Source organism: Mustela putorius, unplaced genomic scaffold (genome assembly GCF_011764305.1).
Source record: "Mustela putorius furo isolate JIRA1106 unplaced genomic scaffold, ASM1176430v1.1 tig00000765_pilon_pilon_pilon, whole genome shotgun sequence".
Lineage (NCBI taxonomy): Eukaryota > Metazoa > Chordata > Mammalia > Carnivora > Mustelidae > Mustela > Mustela putorius.
The window spans coordinates 3,381,066-3,401,882 of NW_025421470.1; the positions used below are offsets into that span (position 1 = coordinate 3,381,066).

The 20,817-nt window shown below is 59.0% G+C and overlaps 1 protein-coding gene across 4 annotated transcripts in view; it reads right to left on the bottom strand.

Moving 5' to 3' along the window:
* Positions 1-2,249: 2,249 nt before the first annotated feature.
* Positions 2,250-20,817, bottom strand: part of ABCG1 (ATP binding cassette subfamily G member 1) — a 66,144-nt gene continuing 47,576 nt past the window's right edge. For 3 of the 4 annotated variants that reach the window (XM_004762206.3, XM_004762205.3, XM_004762203.2), the window contains 13 exons: positions 20,002-20,119; positions 18,226-18,358; positions 16,959-17,009; positions 13,224-13,369; positions 12,877-13,000; positions 10,807-10,921; positions 7,999-8,183; positions 7,766-7,867; positions 6,770-6,938; positions 5,822-5,922; positions 5,580-5,738; positions 4,356-4,474; positions 2,250-3,172 (listed from right to left, as the gene is read on the bottom strand). In XM_004762206.3, the coding sequence (XP_004762263.1) occupies positions 2,944-3,172; positions 4,356-4,474; positions 5,580-5,738; positions 5,822-5,922; positions 6,770-6,938; positions 7,766-7,867; positions 7,999-8,183; positions 10,807-10,921; positions 12,877-13,000; positions 13,224-13,369; positions 16,959-17,009; positions 18,226-18,358; positions 20,002-20,119 (1,751 nt within the window). In that variant the 3' untranslated portion in view covers positions 2,250-2,943. The remainder of the gene's footprint in view (positions 3,173-4,355; positions 4,475-5,579; positions 5,739-5,821; positions 5,923-6,769; positions 6,939-7,765; positions 7,868-7,998; positions 8,184-10,806; positions 10,922-12,876; positions 13,001-13,223; positions 13,370-16,958; positions 17,010-18,225; positions 18,359-20,001; positions 20,120-20,817) is intronic. The other variant, XM_004762204.2, reaches the window with a different exon arrangement.

Consider the following 20,817-nt stretch of genomic DNA (forward strand, 5'->3'; position numbering starts at 1 on the left):
GTGCAGGAATAGGAGCAAGAACAGGAGCAGGTGCAGAAGCAGGTGCAGGTGCTGGAGCAGGGGCAGGAGCAGGAACAGGTGCAGGAGCAGGTGCTGGAGCAGGAGCAGGAGCAGGTGCAGGAGCAGGGACAGGTGCTGGAGCAGGTGCAGGTGCTGGAACAGGTGCAAGAGCAGGAACAGGAGCAGGTGCAGGAGGAGGACCAGGTGCAGGAGCAGGTGCAGGAGCAGTGGCAGCAGCAGGAGCAGCAGCAGGAGCAGCAGCAGGAGCAGGAGCAGTGGCAGCAGCAGGAGCAGCAGCAGGAGCAGCAGCAGGAGCAGGAGCAGTGGCAGCGGGCAGTATCCGAGCTTCTCCCCCTTCTCCCCTGACAACGTCACTGAAAAGCGATGTTCTTTGGACTTCTGCTTTTGCCTCTCCTCACAAACACGGGAGAGGCTGCACATCTTTTGGACAAGATTTGGTTCTTCCTTCTAAATGAGGAATCACGATCCGAGATGCAGGGCTGGGGCAGTACATTCAGAAATTCCATTTGGAGACGAACTCCGGCAAGCTGGCCTGCTTTCAGTCCCAATGTCTGAAGGACACGGTCACCTACCTCCTAACCACAATGATTTAGAAAAACAAATCAGTAAGTTGTTTGGACATTATCTTTGGTCATGGGAATAAATGTTTTCTCTGAGGGCCGGGAGCGGCAAACCACACCCTTTGCATCACTGCCAGCAGGGGGCGCTGCCCGTAGAGGGCCGGGCAGTGACCCTGGGCTTCCTAAGCAAAGCCTCTGGCCTGGCTACTCCCTCCCTCCAAAAATCACCGTATTACTTTGAGTCTGCGTCTCCCCTGAAGCTGCCGATGACAGCCCTCACGTCCCCCAAGATCGGCCCCTCACTCGGTTCCTCATCTATTAAAGGGATGAAGGTAATTTATTAACAGTGGAAAATTGAAATGCGGGAGCATGAACTTCCAGGGAGACTGGGTTTTGGGGGATTCCTTCCAAGGGCGCAGGTAGACTTGGAAAGCAGATTTTCAATTTCGAGGGATCTCACCGTCTCCTTCCCAAGTGGCTGAGACCTGGAGGAGTGGGCTCAGGGCACACGATGTGAGCTGCCCGTGGGGGTGGGCTCAGCCCCGCAGCGCGGCTCCAGGCTGGCCCGTCCTTGCTGGGCCACCGCGGGAAAGAGCTCTCGCCTCCTGACCACGCGTGCTGTGAGGCCAGGGGTGACCACAGCCATCCCCGCCCCTTTCACCAGCCTGCTCCTAGGTGGGTCTTCCTCCCCGTGACGTCTGGCAGGCAAATCTGTCTCGGAACTAAGTGAGGACTCTCTATAAAGCCTAAGTTCGATCCTGGGTAAATGCTCTAATCTGGAAGGCAACGCCACGTTTGTACGGAAGAGTGAAACTCAAAGTTACAGTTTACTAGGCTCAGTGCGTTCACTACAAAGGACGAAGGCTTAAAAAGGGTTGCTGAGCATTTGTCAAATCTGTGTGTGAGTAAAACGGGGCCCTTTCCATTGTCTTTAAAGTGGGAAACAGAAGTTTTGGGAACAGAACTGGGGAGTCAAAGACGCCTTTAGGGGTGACAGCCGTGCTACTGTTCATAGCGGAGGAGATAGGCTCAGACAGGGCCTGAGCGCGCCCACGAAAACAGGCTGTCCCTGGGAGACCCCCGCCCCCGGGCAGGGAGATTCCAAGTGGAGGCTACTCCAGTTTCCTCCTTGGCCTCCTCTGACCTCCTGCTGGGCCGCACGGCCTCTGACAGCCGACAGGCACACGGCATCAGGACACGAGCCGGAGGCAGGTTACCCCGCAGGTGCGCCCGCCACTCCTGCCCCACAGGGATTTTGTTCTGTGACTTTGTCCCTGGGAAGAAGGAGCTTCTGGTCTGTGACATCAGCAGGGGCTCAGCACCGAGAAGGCAGGGATGTCACAGACACTGGGCTCGGGAGGTGGCCTCGCACACAATCCCGTGCACCGTCGGAACACGCCACAGGAGCCTGGGCTACGCAGACTGCGCCAGTTGCTTGTAAGGCCTTGGAGGCCGCGAGGTCTGGGCACCGCCCCGCCCGTGCTGGTGGCTCCCTTCCTGTGGCGCCCCGAGGCCCTCCCCGGCCACCCTGGTTTTGCCACCTGCCTAGCTCTCCCGGCTCCCGCGGAGGTAGACGACGTGACACGAGAGGAGAGGGACATGTGTGCAAGAAATCAACAAGGCTCATCTTCTAGACACGTTTTAGGCGAAATTAAGGTGTTCAGAAAGTTAGGAAGAAATAAACAATGTATTTTTGCTTAAAATAAGCAGCACGGGGCAGGGTGACGGAGGAAAAAAAACTTTGGGAAGGTTGGCCAATGCCACCCTCCAGCTTTCTGTTCGATTTTTGGGAGCACGTGCAGCCCCAGAGCCTTCTCCCTGCCGGGGACCGCGCCGCATCTTTCCCCAGTTCTGCCTGAAAATGAGACCAGCTCCACGCCTTAGTTAAGCCCCTCGTGTCTCTAAGCAAAGTGTGTTATTTACCCTGAATAATTTCCTTTAACAAGTACGAAAAAGATACAGTTTCTTAAAAGGAATGAGAGTTATCGGCTTTTGGCTTGGAAATGGACTTCTCCCCGGAGGCGGCAGCAGAACCGCAGGACGACAGCGACCGTCCCGAGACCGGGCTGTCCCTGGTGCGGTTCCTTCCTCCCCGGCCCCCCGGCTGCGGCTCTGCTGCCGGTTTCTGCGTGCCTGGCCTCCACGGGGTGAAATTCTGCATGAGGACGCGACACCTTTCTACACCTTCTTCCCAGGTGAAGCTGGAAAGGGAGAGGAGAGAGGCGCGGGCGCGGACACGGGCGGCACAACGCCCGCAGACGGACGCACCGCCAGGGGCTGGGTAGCGGCAGCGGCCCCCGCGGCTCCGCAGGGGCCCTGGGCCACGATGTCTATGTCCGTGTCTCCTGGAGCTCGGGTGTTTTTACCTCTCTGCCCGGATTTTGTATCTCAGGACGAAATAGGCGATGAGGCGTAGGGAGATGAAGAAAATACCCAGAACGATGAAGTCTAGGTAGAGCTTGGCGTCCTCCACGTCTAGCTCCCTCAGGATGGCCTCCGACTTCTGGAAGTGACACGTCTCATCGACGCCGCAGTGCAGGTCCTCTCGGTCCAGCCCGTAGATGGACAGGATGACCCCCTCGAATCCGTACCTAGAGAGGAATGTTCCGGCCATTAGCCAGGCCCTCCCCACGGCCAGGGGACCCCACGCCCTCACGCCTGCCTCCATCTGCAGAGGGAAACAGCACACTCCACGCCATCCGTGATCCACAGCGTGGCCATGCTCTGTCCCCGAAACCCGTCTTCACACAACTGCTTCCCAGCCACGCAGCAGCCTCCAGAGATAAACACATCCCGCGGCGTGGATGAGGTTTGCCCGATTTTTATCTCCTCCGGAGCCTCCACCCACAAAACCAAACGGAATGGGTAGGAGCTATTTGTTCAGTGGAGGAAACCAATTGGAAGGCTCTTTGATTGCCTGAGATGACAAACTCTCTCACAGTTCGATAGAATAAAGGATCTAATAGCCTTCCAAGGGCTAGAGAGCGTTTCAGTAAAACCCTGCCGTGCCGTCGTCTCTCATTCTGGTCCAGCCCTAGAGTGTCCAAACAAAAACACCAATTTTGAGAAGAAAGACATGGGTTTCTGATTTCTTGGCATTGGAACACACACAGATTGCTGAAACTCTGTACAGCCACTTTGTTTTGATTTTGTTTTCCTGAACAATACATCTGGGTCTGAACTGACGTTCTAGAGAAAGAAAGCTTGTTCCCAACTTTGGCTCTTGTGTGTCACATGGGATCGCTGGGGCTGGGGGAGAAGAGCTCTGGAGATGAGCCCTGCCCGGCAGGGCCGGCGTGACAGGACCCGGGGCAGAGAGGACAGGCCTGAGCACTCGGCACCAAGGGGCCAGGATGCTCTCATTCAAAGACATTAGGATGTTTAAAACAGGACCTGGTTTCCACGGGATTTACACAGTCGGAACCTCGCTTGAGTGCTGTTCATTCCAGAGAGGGACGAGGATCATGAGATGGAAACACGCCCCCCACAGCAGCTCTCCGAAATGGGCAGAACGCGGGGTCCACCGCAGCTTCTTCAAGGCACAAACTGCTATATTTAATTCTTGTGTGCGTGTGTGTGTGTGTGCGTGTGTGTGGAGGCGGGGTGCAGACACACCAGACTTAGGAGAAAATGAAAGGCACCAACAGCCTCGATTTCATGGGGCAAGCATGCTGCTGGGGTCAGGCCCTTCAGCTGGGGGCTAGGAAGTGACTTTTGTCCCTTCCCTCTGTCCACATAGAGCTCCCGAGTGATCCGGGACCCCACACACGCTACCTGACGTAGGAGATGTAGGACATCCACTGCAGGTAAGTTGGGATCGTGTCGAAGCTGACGAAGAACCCCGAGAAGAGGAGGACAGGGATGGCCGTCACGGGCCCCACAAAGGTCGCCACCTGGGGAGACACACGGGGGACGTGCTCAGGGGCAGCATCTGGGACTCCCACCCGGTTTCTTCAGGTGTCCGTGGGAGGCCATATCCCAGGTGTATGGGGAAGAGTCACCAGCAACTGGGAAAGGGCCAGGGCTCCAGGCTGGTCACTGAAGGCCAGGACAGCACTGAGCAGCCCCTCTCTTCCAGCCTGCAGCCTGTCTCTGCACAGGGAGGGGCTGGGACATCCCACTCAGAGAGCAGAGGGCCCCAGCAGGGGTGGGTGAAGAGAGAGAGCCTCCCGCAGGGGGCAGAAGCCAAGGTGAACCGAGACAAGGCCGTGGCACAGCAGCTGGGGGAGCAGAGAGCCGGGTGCTGCCACCGTGTCCGAGGGAGGAAGAGGCAGTGGGCACCATTCCCAGGCCCTCTGGGCAGCTGGTGGGTGGAGCGCTCTCCACGGCTGTCCCATGCACACATTGCTATGCCTGTCCCCAGAGAAGGGGACCCCCTGGAGGCTAAGCCATCAGTGAGTGGAGGGGGGGGGGCTCTGAAGACAGGAACGTAGGGTCCATCACATGCAGCGGCGGGAAGGCCTGGCGGACATTCGGTTCACCAGAGTGTGGCTTTGTTTTGGGGGACGAGCTGCCCAGGGCACCCTGAAACCGCCACAGTGCGGGTTTGGGCAGGCTGGGGGCACGTGAAGCCCTAGGGCAGGGGAGGGGCACAGGCTGCCCTCGGGGGGCCAAGGGACAGCAGAACGAATCCCTCAGAGGCAACAGAACATAGGCGTTGAAAGCTTGGACTCGGAGCCAGGGCAGCCCCTGACCCGACCATGTTCCCTTTCTGGGCCTCAGTCTCCCCCACTGTGAAATGGGAATGGCACCGCCCTAGCTCATGGGGTGTCCGAGGCGCAGTGAGCTAGGACGAGGAAAGCACCGGGAGCAGCGCCTGGCAGGCACCGAAGCCAGCCACGGGCCCCTGCTGCACTCAGCGCGCCAGCCCTGACCCGCCCGCCTGGGCGTTGACCTGCTGAGACGGGTCTGGGAGGTCAGGGCAGAGGAGGCGGCTATGTTTGGGGGGGAGGGGCCCCAGCTGCACCGGCCCGCCCCCCGCCCCGCCTCCGCTGGTACCTGCAGGGACGTGGAGGCGGCTCCGATGAGCAGACCCAGGGACTGCGCCACCAGGGACGTCATGGTGCCCAGCGCGGCGAACAGCACGAACCTCACGGCGTCGGACGGCTGCGACGTCATCCAGTACACGATGCTGCAGTAGGCCACGGGGAACATGATCTGCAACACACGGCCGGTCAGCCCCCGGGACGCGGCGTCCCCCTCCGCAGGGAGTGCGGGGAGCGCGCCCTCCGCTACCACACCTGGAAAGGCACGTCGGCCATGGTCTTGGCTAGGTAGTAGGCCTTCAGGCTGTACCAGTAGTTCAGGTGTTCCCGAAGAAATACTCCCATCTCCAGGGGAACTAGGAGACAGACGGAGGGCAAAGGGGTCAGGCCCACGCGCCCCGCGACTCCCCGCAGGCGCGCATGTGCGGAGCTGGAGAGGGCGCGGGGCATCGGCCTGCACGGCCCTCGGAGGCGGGGCTGAGACCTGCGGACCCACGCACCGGCCTGGGAAAACCTCCAACCGTGACCGTGTTTATAACCCAAAGGGTCACCAGCGGGACAATCGAAGAGCGGAGAACCTCTGCTCCGACACTGAACACTATTGTAGTGATTGGCACAAGTATTTCCTGCTAAGCCGACGGCGAAGCAGTGTGATTCCTCCCACGGGCAAGAACCCCCCCCCCCCCCCCCCCCCCCCCCCCCCCCCCCCCCCCCCCCCCCCCGCCCAGCTGGTCCTGAGCATTCAGGGCCATTTAGGGAGGCGACACTGGGGCAAATTTTATGCTGGAGTTTATGGTCAGCCCGAGTGAGCAAGGGCCGTGTGCTCGGCAAATAATCTGGAACTGTGTGGGAATCCATCTAAAATAGCCTTATTCACTCACAAATTTCGACCACAGCAGGATGCCTAATGAGCAAATGGGGTAACAGCTAAAGAGTAAGATTTCAGGGGTTCCTGATTAGAACACTTTGGGAATCTCTCTTTTGTCAGCCTTCCACAGTGGTTATAGTTTCCCCATTAGTGATTAATTCCTTTGGCTGAAACATGGTACGTATTTTGTTGTCTAAGAGAAAATATGATCATCCCTGTCAACAGAGAAAATGATACTTTGAAGAACCAAGATATTCTGTGTCAGAAAACTCAACTATGGGCCGAGCCTTGACCGGGGTCCCCCGGTGCTGGGTGGGCATAGGGTCGGCACTCACACGTGAGAACGGTGGGCATGAGGGCTGCGAACATGAGGAACAGCATGGAGAAGAAGAGGAAGCCGGAGTTACTCAGGACCTTCTTGGCCTCGTTCCCAATCCCCAGGTACAGCAGGCCGATGAGGAGGCCGATTCCGATGTGAGACGTGATCCGCAGGTGCGTCAGGACCTGGGGGCAGACACGGTTCCCACTGAGTGCGCGGGGGTGGGGCAGAGACCGAGGAAGGCACTGGCACCTGATTTCTCCTCTAGAAAAACAAGCCCTGACCCTAAACCAACTTACACACACACACACACACACCAGAAGCAATCGCTATTATTCTCTGTTAAATCCCCTTCACGAAAAGCAGGAAGGGTGGTCTGCCTGGTCTGCCTTCAGAAGAGGGGCCGGGTGAAACAGTGCTGGGGGGCAGAGAATGGACACACCCGAAGCCTCTCCTTGGAGCGCTCTGGCCTGGGCAGCTACAAGCCCCCCAGTGTTCAGCGCAGTTCCCAAAGGCCCCGCAGGGCACTGAGCCCTCCCCGGCAGGGGGCCTGCCAGGTTGTCCACTAAGATGGGTGGATAGGATCATGGCTGCTGGTCACTCGCCCCCCTCCGGCCGGCGCCCTGTGCCCACAGGGCCTCCTGGAGACAGGAGCACAGTCCCCCCTGGGCTCGGCCAGAGGCAAGGGAGCCCGAGAGGGTTTGCCACCCCAGTGGGAACTCTGACAGGCTGCCCTTTGCCAAGTTCCAGAAAAGGAGCCGTGTCTCCATTCGGGGTCCCAGGATGAGACATGGGGGGCAGGGCCACCAGCCGCTGCTGCCAACACAGAACACCAGCGTGACCTGAATTCACTGTCAGAGCCCCCGGGGGTGTTTGTCACAGCAGCACCATGGATGGAAAGCTGACCGGTGCAAAGGCAGGGAAAGCAGCCGAGAGCTCAGCCAGGACGACCACAGCGGAACCCCGCCTGCGCCTCCCTCAGCCCTGAGAGAACGCCGGCCCCCAGCCTCACCGAGTCCCTCATGATACTGAGGAAAGTCCGTCTGAAGAGGATGCAGAACTGCGTGAGGCAGCTGGCCGAGAAGCTGTGGCAGCCCTCCATGGAGGCGGAGTCCTGCGGGCGCACACGGGGAGGGGGGCCGTGAGCCGCCAGCCCCGCACGCAGCGCCCCGCGGCCGAGCGAGAGCCCCCAGGCGGCAGGGTGCAAGGGGCAGCCGTCCCGCGGGGGCCGGGGCGTTGCATTACCTTTCTAGACCCCTCCAATCGTTTTGCCTGCTTTACCTCTTCAGAGGGCCGGTGCCAAAGAAAAGGGTTCGCCTCGGCGTCCCCCCCAGGCTCCCTCCTGTGCTCAGAGTCGCACATGCCCTCCCGGACGGCTCTCACCAGGCGGCCGTTCTGATCACCGTACTCGCCGGACGCGACCTCCATGACTGCGGGAGACACACACGGGTCAGTCCCAGCGCCCCCCACACCCCCCCCCGCCCCGGCTACCCGCCACACCCCCCAGGAAGGAGCGCCCCTGTGGCTAACGTGAACCCAGGCCTTGGTCGATTTGCAACAACATGGCCGTGAGCCTCGCGGGAGTCCTTTTAACAGATTATAGGGGTGCTCTGTGATAGGATGAGACCATTCCTCAACCCACATTTCGTCGGCTCTAAAACCCCCAGCAAGGGCAGGGATGACGTCAGGACCCTAAAAATGCGAATTCAGATGGTGATGCCAGGGAGTCAGAGGGAACGAGCTTGTGCGTCTGTGAACTTATTCACCCACTGATGTGAGTGAACCCCTGCCTCGGGCATCCAAGCCCCAGGATCGGAGCCTGCTCAACCATGGGTGAGCAGGAGGGGGCTTGCGTGTCCCTGTGGGCTCAGGGGGGATGACCGCAGTGACAGTGGTTCAGGACCATGGAGAGTGGCCCATGGCCTCCAGCGGGCTTGGAACCCTCAGCCCCACCTCCTGATCCCCAGGGAGGGTGTCCTCTGCTGACCCCGTCTCTGGATCCCACGGCCTCTCTGTGGCCCCTGGTTCCACACCCCACACGACTGCCTCTCCGCCCCTCCCCCGACCTGCGGTCTCCCACGCCTCCTTCCCACGGCCCCTCCCCTCACTGACTTTCGTGCTGAAGCCCAAAGTCCCCGGCCTCAGTATTTGGGCCCTGCCCTCTGGCCACAGCAGCTATCTGCTCTCCTGAGCCTGACCCGGGGCAGCCAAGCCCTCCTCGAGTCTGTCATAGACCAGCTCGTGTTGCCACAGGAGAACGTCACCGTCCGTGACGTCACACACGCCCAGCATGGCCGGCCCACCTGCTCACTCGTGCCCACCCTGCTCTACCGTGCTCCGAATCGCCCCTCTCCCCTCCCCTCCTGCCCTCCCTCTGGGGACGCAGAGGGCACGCAGCAGCTCCCTTCCCGAGACCTTCCCTCAGTCCCATGTGCCCGGTTTCCTACGCCCTCCGTCCTCTCCTCTTCTGCAGGCCCTGGACCTCCCCACTCCACCCCTGCTCTGTGGCCTGTTCCCACCTGCCTCTCTCTCTGGGGAACGAGTGTGCGACAGTCATTGGCTCTACCCACTGCCTTTGCGACATGTCAAAGCCTCTCTTTAGATGAGGCCCCCCTCCCCCGGGCCCCTTCCTGTCCACTGTGTGCCCACCCCCCCATCATGACCCACTTCTCAGAAGATGGAGCCTGGCCTGGGAACAGTGTCTCCTGGAACACAATCTGGGGGATGACGTTGGAGAGCTGTGGAATCCAGCAGTGCTGTGGCCGGGTGTTTGGGAGGAACCATGGGGGAGAGAGTCTGGTCCCATTCCCTCATTCACATCCACCTAGAACCTCAGAATGTGGCTTTATTTGGAAAACGCTCTTTGCAGGTTTCATTTATTATGGGTCTTGAGATGAAACCGTCCGAGGTTTAGGGTGGGCCCTGGGTCCTGTGAGTGGTGTCCTTACCAGAGGAGGAAAGTTCACCCAGAGACAGAGAGGAAAAAGCCACGTGAGGACACAGGCAGAGACTGGGGTGGCCCAGCCACCAGCCCCGGAACACTGGAGCCCCCAGGAACTGGAGGAGCAGGAAGGACCCTCCCCGAGAGCCCTCTGAGGTGGCACAGCCCAGCCCACACCTTGACTTCCAGCCCCAGGGCTGTGAGAGGATGAATTTCTGCCGATTTAGACCACCCAGCTCGTGGGGTGTGCTTGCAACAGCCATGGGCAGGCAGAATGTGCTGGCAGGGACTGGGCCCCAGCAAGAGGCCGAGGTGGAGGAACGGGACTGGGTGGGGGTGTCTCAAGCACTTGGCGGCCTAGTGAATATGAAGCTTGAGAGAAAGAGAAGGCAGGAGGGTTGCCAGGCTCCCTAGCTTTGCAGAGCCTGGTGAAGGAGACTTGGTGTTGGAGACATAGCCTGGAGAGGTTGTGCGGCTTGCTGATAGATGTATGGGGCACGGTGTGGAGAAGGGGTGCTGGGCCCAGAGCCCCAATGGATGGGGAAAAGGGATAGCCAGCAGCAGCGGCATCAACACCCTGGAGGGCATGGCCAGGAGAGAGGCCTGGGGACCGCACCAGGGCAAACTGAGCCCTGGGGTGAGCTCCTACATCTCAGGGCCCCAGACACAGTGTGCTTGGCTGCCAACCCCGAGACAGCCAGTCCAAGAGGAGGAGCTCAGACCATCAACTTGGTTTCCAGACTCTGAGCATCACCTTTTTGTTATGTTTGGTGGAAACTTAAATCCGCATTTTAATGACTCAATTATCAATGTGAAAGGGTCATTTTTTATTTTCAAAGGTTATTTATTTTCAGAAATACCTTCCTCTAAATCAGAAACCTAACATACAAAGCATTAGGAAAAACAGCTCCAAACAACAGTGTCCTTGTTCTAGGTCCTAGATATCTTCTCTGAAGGAGGGAAAATCTCTAATCTGCTTTTAAAAGCTCCACCACAGGACGGCACTGGAGCCACATGTGCAATAGTCAAGGAATTCCAGATTTGGGGGTGTCAGGTAAAAGCAGAAACTCACCAAGAGTGGAAAAGAGCCCTTTTGTCAAGGTTCTACTTACCAAAATCAGCTGGGTTGTGATAGGTTGGGCAGTTCAGACCTAAATCTCTCAAGTATGGTACGAGATTAGAGACTTTTCCCCGGTACACACATTGCCCTTGACTGAGGACATAAAGCTAGAAAAAAGTAAGGAGAAGGAGAACATCAACCTTGCCCTTCTTTGTAAAGCAACAGGAGCTGCCAGTCTGTCCACCCCTCCGTCTATCACCCATCCAACCTTCTATCCACCCACCTACCCATCCATCTACACATCCATCCACTACCTACTCACCTCCATCTGCCGTCCCATTTATCCATCCGTCTACCCACCCACCTACCTACTAATCCACCCATCCATCCACCACCCATTCAACCTTCCATCTACCCATCTATTCATCCTCCCGTTTATCCATCCGTCCATCCATCCATCCAACCACTACCCGTTCAACCTTCTATCCACCCACCCACTCACCAATTTACCTAACCATCCACCCATCCATCCATTACCCATTCAGCCATCCATCCTGCATCCACCACCCACCCACCCACTCATCCACCCATCCCTCCACCACCCATTCAACCTTCAGTCTATTCCTCCATCCATCTTCCCATTTATCTACTCATCCATCCATCCATCCATCCATCCAACAACTACCCATTCAACCTGTCTTCCACTCATCCACCCACCCACACATCCACCATCCATCCACCACCCATCCAGCCTTCTATCTACCCACCCATCCATCCACCCTCCAATTTATCCACCCATCCACCCATTCCTCCACCACCCATCCAACCCTCCATGCATCCATCCCTCTACCCATGCACCCACACATCTACTCATCCATCCACTACCCATTCAGCCTTCCATCTACCCATCCATCCTCCCGTTTACCCACCCATCCATTGATCCATCTAAACACTACCCATTCAAGCTTCTATCCATCCACTCACCCACCCATTTACCTATCTACCACCCATTCATCCTTCCAACCATCCATCCGTCTTTCCATCCATCCACTCACCCACACATCCACCATCCATCCACCAGCCATTCAACCTTCATTTACCCATCTCTCCACCACCCATTCACTCTTCCATCTACCCATCCATCCATCCATCCAACAATTCCCATTCAACCTTCTATCCATCTGCCCACCTACCCACCAATTTACCTGTCTATCCACCTACCCATCCATCCTTCCATTCAGCCTTCCATCTACCCATCCACCCATCCTCCCGTTTACCCACCCATCCATTGATCCATCTAGCCACTACCCATTCAAGCTTCTATCCATCCACCCACCCACACATCCACCATCCATCCACCACCCATTCAACCTTCATTCACCCATCCATCCACCACCCATTCACCCTTCCATCTACCCACCCATCCACCCATCCATCCAACAGCTCCCATTCAACCTTCCATCCATCCATCTGTCCATCCATCCACCCACCCACCTACCCATCTACACATCCATCTACCACCCATTCAACCTATTTTTCCATCCATCCACCCAACCATGAGTCCATTTCTCTCTCTTTCAGGAGAGTTTTACATTACATCCCCAGGGTGTTAAAGTTCAAAGGGAACTTTAAGTTAGGGAAGATATCATATGCACAAGCATTGCTTTTTTATATTGTTTTTCTTCCCCCTCACACCAACCACATTTTGAAAGATTTTGAAGCTCTACACATTTCATCCCTGGGCCTTTCTTTTTTCTTTTCTTTCTTTCTTTTTTTGCTTACAATGTCAAAACCTATGATTTATAAAAGAAACGATGCTGTACACATATGATAACCTCCCATTTGATTGTGTAAAGCAGGTGTTCCCCCATTGTTACAGGGTTGGGGATAGAAAATGAAGCTTTAGCAAGGTCAGACCCCTTGGCCAGATGTCAGCCCCAGGGGGAGAACATGGGCCAGCTCTTTTTACTCTCTCCTGCTCTACCACCTTAGCTGCTTATGACTCCATAGTTTTATGAAATATACCACTTAAGGCCACTCAAAAATGAGGACACCCCCAGGAACTGACAGTAAGCTGTGAGTCCCTGGAATCTGGTGTCACCTGAGCCAACACCGCACGTACCTGGTCGAAGAGTTCAAAGAGTTTGGCGCTGGGCTGGTGGATGGTGCAGATGATGGACCTCCCTCCTTGGGCCAGCCCTTTCATCAGGGAGACCACCTGGAAGCAGGAGGCACTGTCCAGGCCACTGCAAGGCAAGGGGCACCGTGAGATGCCTGTGGGACTCCCTCCACCAAGCCATACCCCACAGCACAGTGGGGAGGCCTGTCCTGCCTCTGTTCTGGGACCCCGGGACAGGAGAAGATGGGCAGGCAGAGCACATGACCCCTACCCCCTTAGAGGTGACTCTAGGAGCCCCTGCAAAAACCGATGGTGAAGGCAGGGCTCTTCTCTCTGCCACTTTGGATTACCTGGTGGGCTCATCGAAGAACATGACGGGGGGGTTGTTCACCAGCTCCAGCGCGATGGCCAGGCGCTTCCGCTGGCCGCCTGAGAGGCTTCCAGTCCGCGTGTTGGCACAAGACAGCAAGCCCAGAGCTGTCAGGATCTCCTTGACCTGGGGGAGCAGCAGAGCCCGGGAGGCCATCAGGGACCACCCACCATGCCTCACCACCTCCAGGCCCACCCGGAAACACCCACCACCTCCCCCAGCCTGCTCGTGGACACACACGGATGGGTTGCATGTCAGGGCTCCTCCCAGGCTGCCTGTGACCAAGTGGGTAGGTGCCTTTCCAAGTCCAAGGTCCTTGTTTGGGCCGAGGAACCTGGGGAGCAAGTGCTGGAGCCGGGCCCCCCAGGGTTAGAGGCCCCTCTCTGCCTCCTGCTGGAGACCTGGCAGGATCCTGCCCTTTTAAGCCTCGCTCAGGCCCCAGAAGGTGCTCAATGACCATGTGCAGGGGGGTCGGCAGACACACAGCCGTGGGCGAACTGGGGTCTGAGGAGCACAAGGAGTGGGCGATGTGAGGGTGATGTGGGGGAAGCAATGAACACACACAGCATAAAGCTTGGCACAGAGGAGGCCCGGTAACCACCAGCGTCCATTAATGGCACCCTGTGTGGGGCCACGGCTCCTGCGGACCCAAACCACACCAGCCAGGCTCTCAGGAAGGAGGAAAGCCACCTGCTGGCACTTGGCATGGGAGACCCAGGGCTCCAATGGGGCCGCAAGGTCAGGAAATGGCTTGACGCAGTCACCACGTCCATGGGGGCCCTGCCCATGCCCCCCAGCCCGGGGAAGCAGGCGGGGCCCCAGGATATAAACAGTCCGCTGTGACTAAGCCTCTGTGTCCGTTCCTAGTCACTGACCATGTTGACTCGGGGAACAGAAGTCAGCTGACTTGAGGGTGGTGCTCTGGTGTCTCCCGGAGGCAGCCCCTGGTGCCTGGTGGGGGTCCGCGGCTACCGCCCTACGTCCACCCCAGGCTCACCTCCCAGGGCCCACTCTCCTGGTGTTCCTGCCCGGCCACTTTCCCGGCCCCGGGGAGCGGACCGCAGTCCAGTGGCTTCTCCGGGGAGATGAGGTCATCCAGAAGGAGAAGGACGTCACAGGGAAGAAAATTTCCACTCTAGCTCTTGAGTTACGCACGCACGGTCAGGGCAAAATGCAGCCCGCGTGCCCGGATGAGCGGGGACACTACCCTCCCCTGGCCGCGGGGCAGGCGGGTCCTACGGACCTGGGTGCGGGTCCCACGGACCTGGGTGCGGGCCCCACGGACCTGGGTGTGGGCCCCACGGACCTGGGTGCAGGTCCCACGGACCTGGGTGCGGGTCCCTCGAGGCTTTTTCCTTGCTGATCTGTAAACCCAACCCACTGCCCTTCTAGAACACAGCACATCCGAGGGACCCCAAATGGGAAAGGTCGTCAGCGGGGCTGCCTGGGAAGGGCCATCAGGCTGGGGCCGGTGGGGAGGGCTCTCCGGCACAGTTTCCTTCCCGGCGGACGGCACCTGTCGGCTTTCCCAGGGCCACCAAGCCTGTGCGGTCTTCTGGAGCCACAGGCCGAACTTGCAGAGGCAAAGTCACTCTGGTCGTTCCGGGCTTGCCTTCGGGGGCCCCCCGCAGCTCCGCCCACGCCCACTCCCTTCCACCATCTGTCCTCGCCGGGCTCCCTCCTTGTGGCCGGGTGCCCCTCCAGACAGGATGCCGGAGGTGGAGGCAGACGTCAGTGCTGGCCCTTCTCCTGCCCGTCTGCCTGCTTCTCCAGCGTCCTCTCAAGAGGGAGGCTCTGTAGGTCGGTTTTGTTTTAATACTAGTCAGAAAGAACAATGTCCCAGCCCTGGGGGACCTCGCTCCGGAACAAGTCCCTTGCTGGGAACCCTCGAGGGCTGAGGCTGCTTTTCTGGGAACCAAGGAAGGCTGTCCACAACACACTCCGTTACCTACTAGAACATTCCATTCTATTGTTTCCACGAGATACAAAAAACCTCAGCCTAGGTTCAAGGGAAATGAGTCAGGGCAGACACTCCGCCGCTGTTTCTTCCTTGAAATAACCACACGGCCCTGCGGATGCTTTCTTCAGAGAGGGGGGCCTACACTTGGCTGCGGACTGGGACCGGGGCTTCTGGTGAGAAGCGTGTGCGGGACCAACGAGCAGCTCCAGGCCCACTGGGGATGGCTCACAAGTCGTGCTCAGTCCAGCAGCAAGCGAATCCAGAGACAGGCCAAGGCTCCCCCTCCCTCGGGGAGGCTTAGCCACACAGCCCGCACAGAAGACCCTCGCTGACTTGAGCCCTTCGCTCTTGTAAACACAGCTGAGACAGCACACGTCTGTCTCCTTCCATGGCTCAGGCCAAGCGTCTACAGGACATGCACACAGCGTGGCCCACTGGAGACATCTCCTCACCTTCCCAAGAAGACAGCCTCGCCCAGTCCCTTCTGCTAGAGCAGGCAGAGTGGCCTCCCTAAGACCCTGAGCGGCCACCCAATGGCGCAGTCCCCACCCCTGCAGCGTCTGGGTTCCAGGAGTCCATTTCTTCCCTTTGGCCCGCAGACTAAAAGCTCCCCAGCAGCACGGGGACGTGCGCCCCTCTCCTGCCCGCGCAAGGCGGCTGACCCCGGATTCCCGGACCGATCCCGACGGTTCTGAAGGGTGGTGGCTGGGCCATGGGGTGCAGGGGATGGGGGGAGCCCCAGTGACGCCCGGCACTGTCTTCCTGACACATTTACATCACGTTCACGATTATGCGCCACAAGAAAGGGAATTGACGCCGTGAACAGAATTGCTGTTAATGTCTCTTCACTGGGCTCGCCGCACGGTTCTGATTTATGGTAACGAGGCAAGTCGCACCGCTTGGGGTAACCCTGTTGATTCTCCTCCTTCTGCTGCCGGACCCTCGTCTTCCAAGGGTTTAGGAGACGAGGTGGTGTCGCGCACGAGTGGGATTTCACCCACTCTGCTCTCACGTGGAAATCCCACCAGTGCCAGGCTAGCCATGGAGTGGGGGCGGGAAGCGGAGTTGCCCGCAGATAGGCAGTGAACATAAATGGGTCCCGCCTGCTGTACGGGGCTGTACGGGTCTGTATGGAGCCGTGTGGGGCGGCGGGGGCCGCGGGGGCCACGCGGGGCTTCCCAGCCCTCAGGGGCTGCTTCCCTGTACCTGGGCCCTGGGCTTTGGGGGAGCAGGGGAGGGGCGATGCAGAGGGTTAGAAGGTCTCCAGCAACCTGGAAACTTGTTCGTGTGTTGTTGTTGTTGTTTTTTTAAGCTGCTTAATAATGTGTAAGAACCAAATTTCTTCTTGTGAGTGCGTGTGGGTGGAGGCTGGTTATTTTTAAGGGAATGACTCACCGTCTTCATTGTTAGTGTTTTATAAAACAACAACAGGGTATAAAGCATATCAAGTGCCAAAAGGGGCAGATCTCGCGCCTGGTTGACCGTCGAGGCTGGTGCGCTCTGGCCACCTAAGCCTTCCCGCTGCGCCCTTGCTGGCAGGCGGCCGGGCCGAGATCTCTAAGTCTCAGGCCAAGGAGGCCCCTGCTGGACCCCCAGCTGCCAGGCCGGAACGCACCCTGAGATGTCACTGTCCCCAGCACAGAAACCTAGGTGACAAACCAGCAAACAAAACCAGGGCCCTAAAGTCCCTCCCCAGGCATTTGCCAGATGGATTTCGCGCACTTTGGGGACACCCTGCGGCCTGAGCGCACTCACCATCTCCCTCCTGCCTTCGTCCTTCTCCTGGAGCTTCAGATGCGCGGACACCTGCAGGGGCGGGGGCAGGACAGACGGCGGTCAGAAGGGCAAACCTCACGCTGACATGACCTCACGCTGACATGACGGGGACACCCCTCAGGGCCGTGGGCTTCCCACCACCCTCGGCTTAACAAAGGCAGGGCCCTGGAGGTGTAAATGCCGGATGCTTGCTGTCTTCTCAGATGGCTTCTTGGCTGTGCCTGAAGGGCGCACACCTTTTTGCTGAAGCTCTTCTACTTGAACCCCTCCTGAGACCCCGGTGCCTTGGTCCAAAAGGTCACATAGAGGCAGGATAAGCGCTTAGGGGTCCCAAGCTGGGTCTGCTGGCGAGGCCCAGCCCGGTGGAGAGTTCTCCCCCTCCAGAACACTCCGTCCCAGGGACAGGGATGAGGACCGCCTGCAGAGGGCTGGGGGTGGACTGGGTATCCGACATCTTACTCCACTTCCCTTTGCTGAGATAAGAATGCCCGGGAGTAACCCTTCGGATAACAGACCGGGCAGCCCCTCTCCAACCCTGCAGAGAGGACGCTTTGCCCCATCTAGGTCAGAGCACAGGGCAAGACCTCTCTTGGCAGGGAAACTAAGGCAGACGCTCATTTACTGACTGTGGCACAAAGCAGGGCAGCTGAGAACGGGGAGGGCCTGGATCCCGGGCGCTGTCTTTTGCAGTGGGCGAGGAAAAGGCCGGAAAGCAAGCGGCCCGAGCATACGACGTCCAGGCTGTCCCAGACCCCGTCGTGCAGGCGCCCGGGCTCACGGCCACACCGCTGGTGACTGTGTGAGCTCTGTGCTTACAAAGGGGCCTGGGAGGGGGCCCTGGGGCCTGGGAGGCCGGGGGTGTGCAGCAGGGGCTGGTTTCCCTCCCCCGTGACTCCAGCTGGCAGGGGGGACCGAAGACCAGACCCTCAGGGCCCCAACTCAGGTGTCAGACTGGGGAGCTCAGGCCGAGAGCCACAGATAAGTCAGGCAGCTGATGGCCCATGGGCAGGAGGATCTTGGGCACAGAAGGTGGGGCCATAACCTTCTCCCAAACTTGCCCATGACCTTGCCATCCCGAGTCCAGGAGAACCGGAGGTGCTGGGAGTTTGTTCTCAAGGATGCTGTCCCAGCAGCAGGCCCAGCATCAGAGCCACACTTGGCAGCGTGCAGGTGGCCCATGGGGTCCCCGGGCCCAACCCAGGGCGCTGCTCTGCCAAGGGAGGCCGGGTGGGGGCAGGGGACTCACCATCATGGCCTCCTGCACCGTGAGGTGCGGCAGCAGCATGTCGTCCTGCATGATGTAACAGGACACCTTCCGGAAGCAGCGCAGGTCCCGCGGCTGGCCGTTGATGAGCACGGCTCCCTTCATGCCGGTCTCCCTGCAAAGCCCACGCAGCGCACGGTCAGCTCCTCCTCCCGGGCCTCGGGCAGGGGCGGCCCCTCCCAGCAGCTGCCCCGCAGACCGGTTCTAGCAGGGATGCCAGGGGGCCGGAAGGATGGGGGGACTCAGAGCAGCTCCAGGACGTGCGGGCAGGAGCGGCGTGGAGAATATGTTGGGGGTTGTCATGGGGGGGGGCGGACCTGTAGGCACAGCGGCCAACGGGCGGACATGTGCATGGAGGCTCCCACCTGTGGCCCCCGGGTTGGACAGACACCCTGACTCTGCTGGGCTTCGGATGATCTCGTGAGTCGCCAAGGCTACACCGAAGGCCCCCAAGGCCAGGACTCCGCAGCCAAGGGGGTGGCCGCCCTCTTCAGAACCAGTTCCCGAGGCCCAAGAGGGTTCAGCTCCCGGGGCACAGGGGGCTGGAGGACCGGGCCAGGCCCTGCATCCCTGCGGTCCAGGGACGCTCCTTGTCCCCTCATGCAGTAGGTCGGGGGACGCCAGCCACCTTCTCCGCTTCCCCTCCCCCAGGCCCACTGTGCACCGCGCCTCCCTGTGCTCTCCCCATGTGTCATCCCAGCCCCTGGGGGATCTGGCGGGGGGGGGGGCAGGCTTTCCCCGAAGGACCCGCCTCCTAGATGCCCCATAGCACAGAGACACCAAGGGGCTGTGGCGACCAGCGAAATCACTTCTGGCTTCCAAGTTGTCTTGGCCCGTACAGCGACCTTGGGCTCTTTCCTCCAGGGCAAGCACTGGCATCCCGCAGCTGCCCTGGGAGCCAGGCTCAGGCCCAGACACCTCCAGGCAGCAGTCAGCGGCCCCAGGCTGCCGGAGCACCCCCAGGCCAGGCAGTGGCTATGGGTGTGGTTGTGTTGAAAGTGGCCGTCCCTGTCCCCGCCCCCGCCATGTGCCCCAGTGACACTGGGCCTTGGTCTCAAACTTCTGAAGTGAATTCAACGGCAGAAAACTGCCATATGGGAGGTTTTTAAAAATCCTAATTTCTGGCATTAAAGAGTAACTCAGAGGGCGTAAGGGAAGGGGTGACAGCTGTCCTCTCTTCCAGGAGATGAAAGCATTGCTAGTGTTAGCAGAATTCGCTAACGTTGGCAAGTGGGAACCCGAGAGCAGACGACCGCCGGCTCTAAGAGGGGAATTCAACACGCGGGAAGATTCCCTCTCCAGCCGCTGCCCCAGGAGAGACGCTGGAGGAACTCAGGTGCTAACACAGGCCCAGGCTAGAGCATGGGGCCCCCGGCCCAGCCTCTCGGTTCTCCTGCAGCTTACCTTATGGTTTTTTCAATCTTTTTTTTTTTTTTTTTTTGCCCTTAAATTAGAGAAAGGGTGGGGTGGGGAGAAGGAGAGGGGGCTCTCAAACAGACCCCCCGAGGCGCCCAGAGTCTGACACGGGGCTCCATCTCATGACCCTGAGATCATGATCCGAGCTGAAATCAAGAGTCAGACGCTGAGCCGACCGAGCCTTCCTATCCTCAGACCCCTTCATGCTCAACCCCACAGGCCTCCCCGGAGTCTGTTCAGAACTTACGAATGACAGGACAGACCCGGGGGGCCTCGCCTTTCTGGTGGCTGCCCCAGGCCAACAACAGGTGAGACCCCCTTCTCCGCGGCAGGTGTCCTCACCTGTACCCGGCCAGAATGTTCATGAGCGTGGACTTCCCAGCCCCGGAGGGCCCCATGATGGCCACCAGCTCCCCGCTGTTGAACTTGCCGGAGATCCCCTTCAGGAGGGTCTTGTATCCTGCAGAGAGCACATCACACTCCTTCCAGCCACCGCGGGGGGCGTGGGCTTGACGCGGGGTGGGGGGGGGCAATCGCACAGGTACGCTAATGACACAACGGAGGTGAAAAGATTTTTCACGCGAGTGTAAACGCCGAGTTCTGGGCAAGGACATCGGCCTCCTCCGTGCCTCCCCCGCATCCCGTGGGTTCCCTTAGCCGCTTCCGGCTCGTGGGCGTCCCCACGGGGTTCACGGGCCGCTCACAGGCGGGTTCTGTGGCCTCTGGGGAAGCCGCCTCACCTAGGACCAAGGAGGCAGGTGCTCCCCCCCCTCCAGGACCCCACAGCCAGGGTGGACAGATCTCAGCCAGGGGCCAGGCCACCGGCCATGTCCCCTCCCCCCTGCCCTGACGGTAAGCAAGTGCCTTTATTAATTGAATGATTCTTATCTCGTGTATTTATCATTTATACACACATGAATTATTCATCGTAAAATGGATGCATGTCATTATCATATAATTAAATAAAGTAGCGCTAATTAATTAATAATTGAGGGTTTACTATTTTGCAGCCACATCGAATTGCTCTGAACTTCTGCCAAATCTCCGTCCCAGAGCTTCATCAAAGGGAAACCCGTCCTGTTGCACAGCAAGCCCCATCAACCTTCCTTCCAGGAGATACAGCAGAACCGGAGCAACTCCCGGTTCCAGAACATTCTC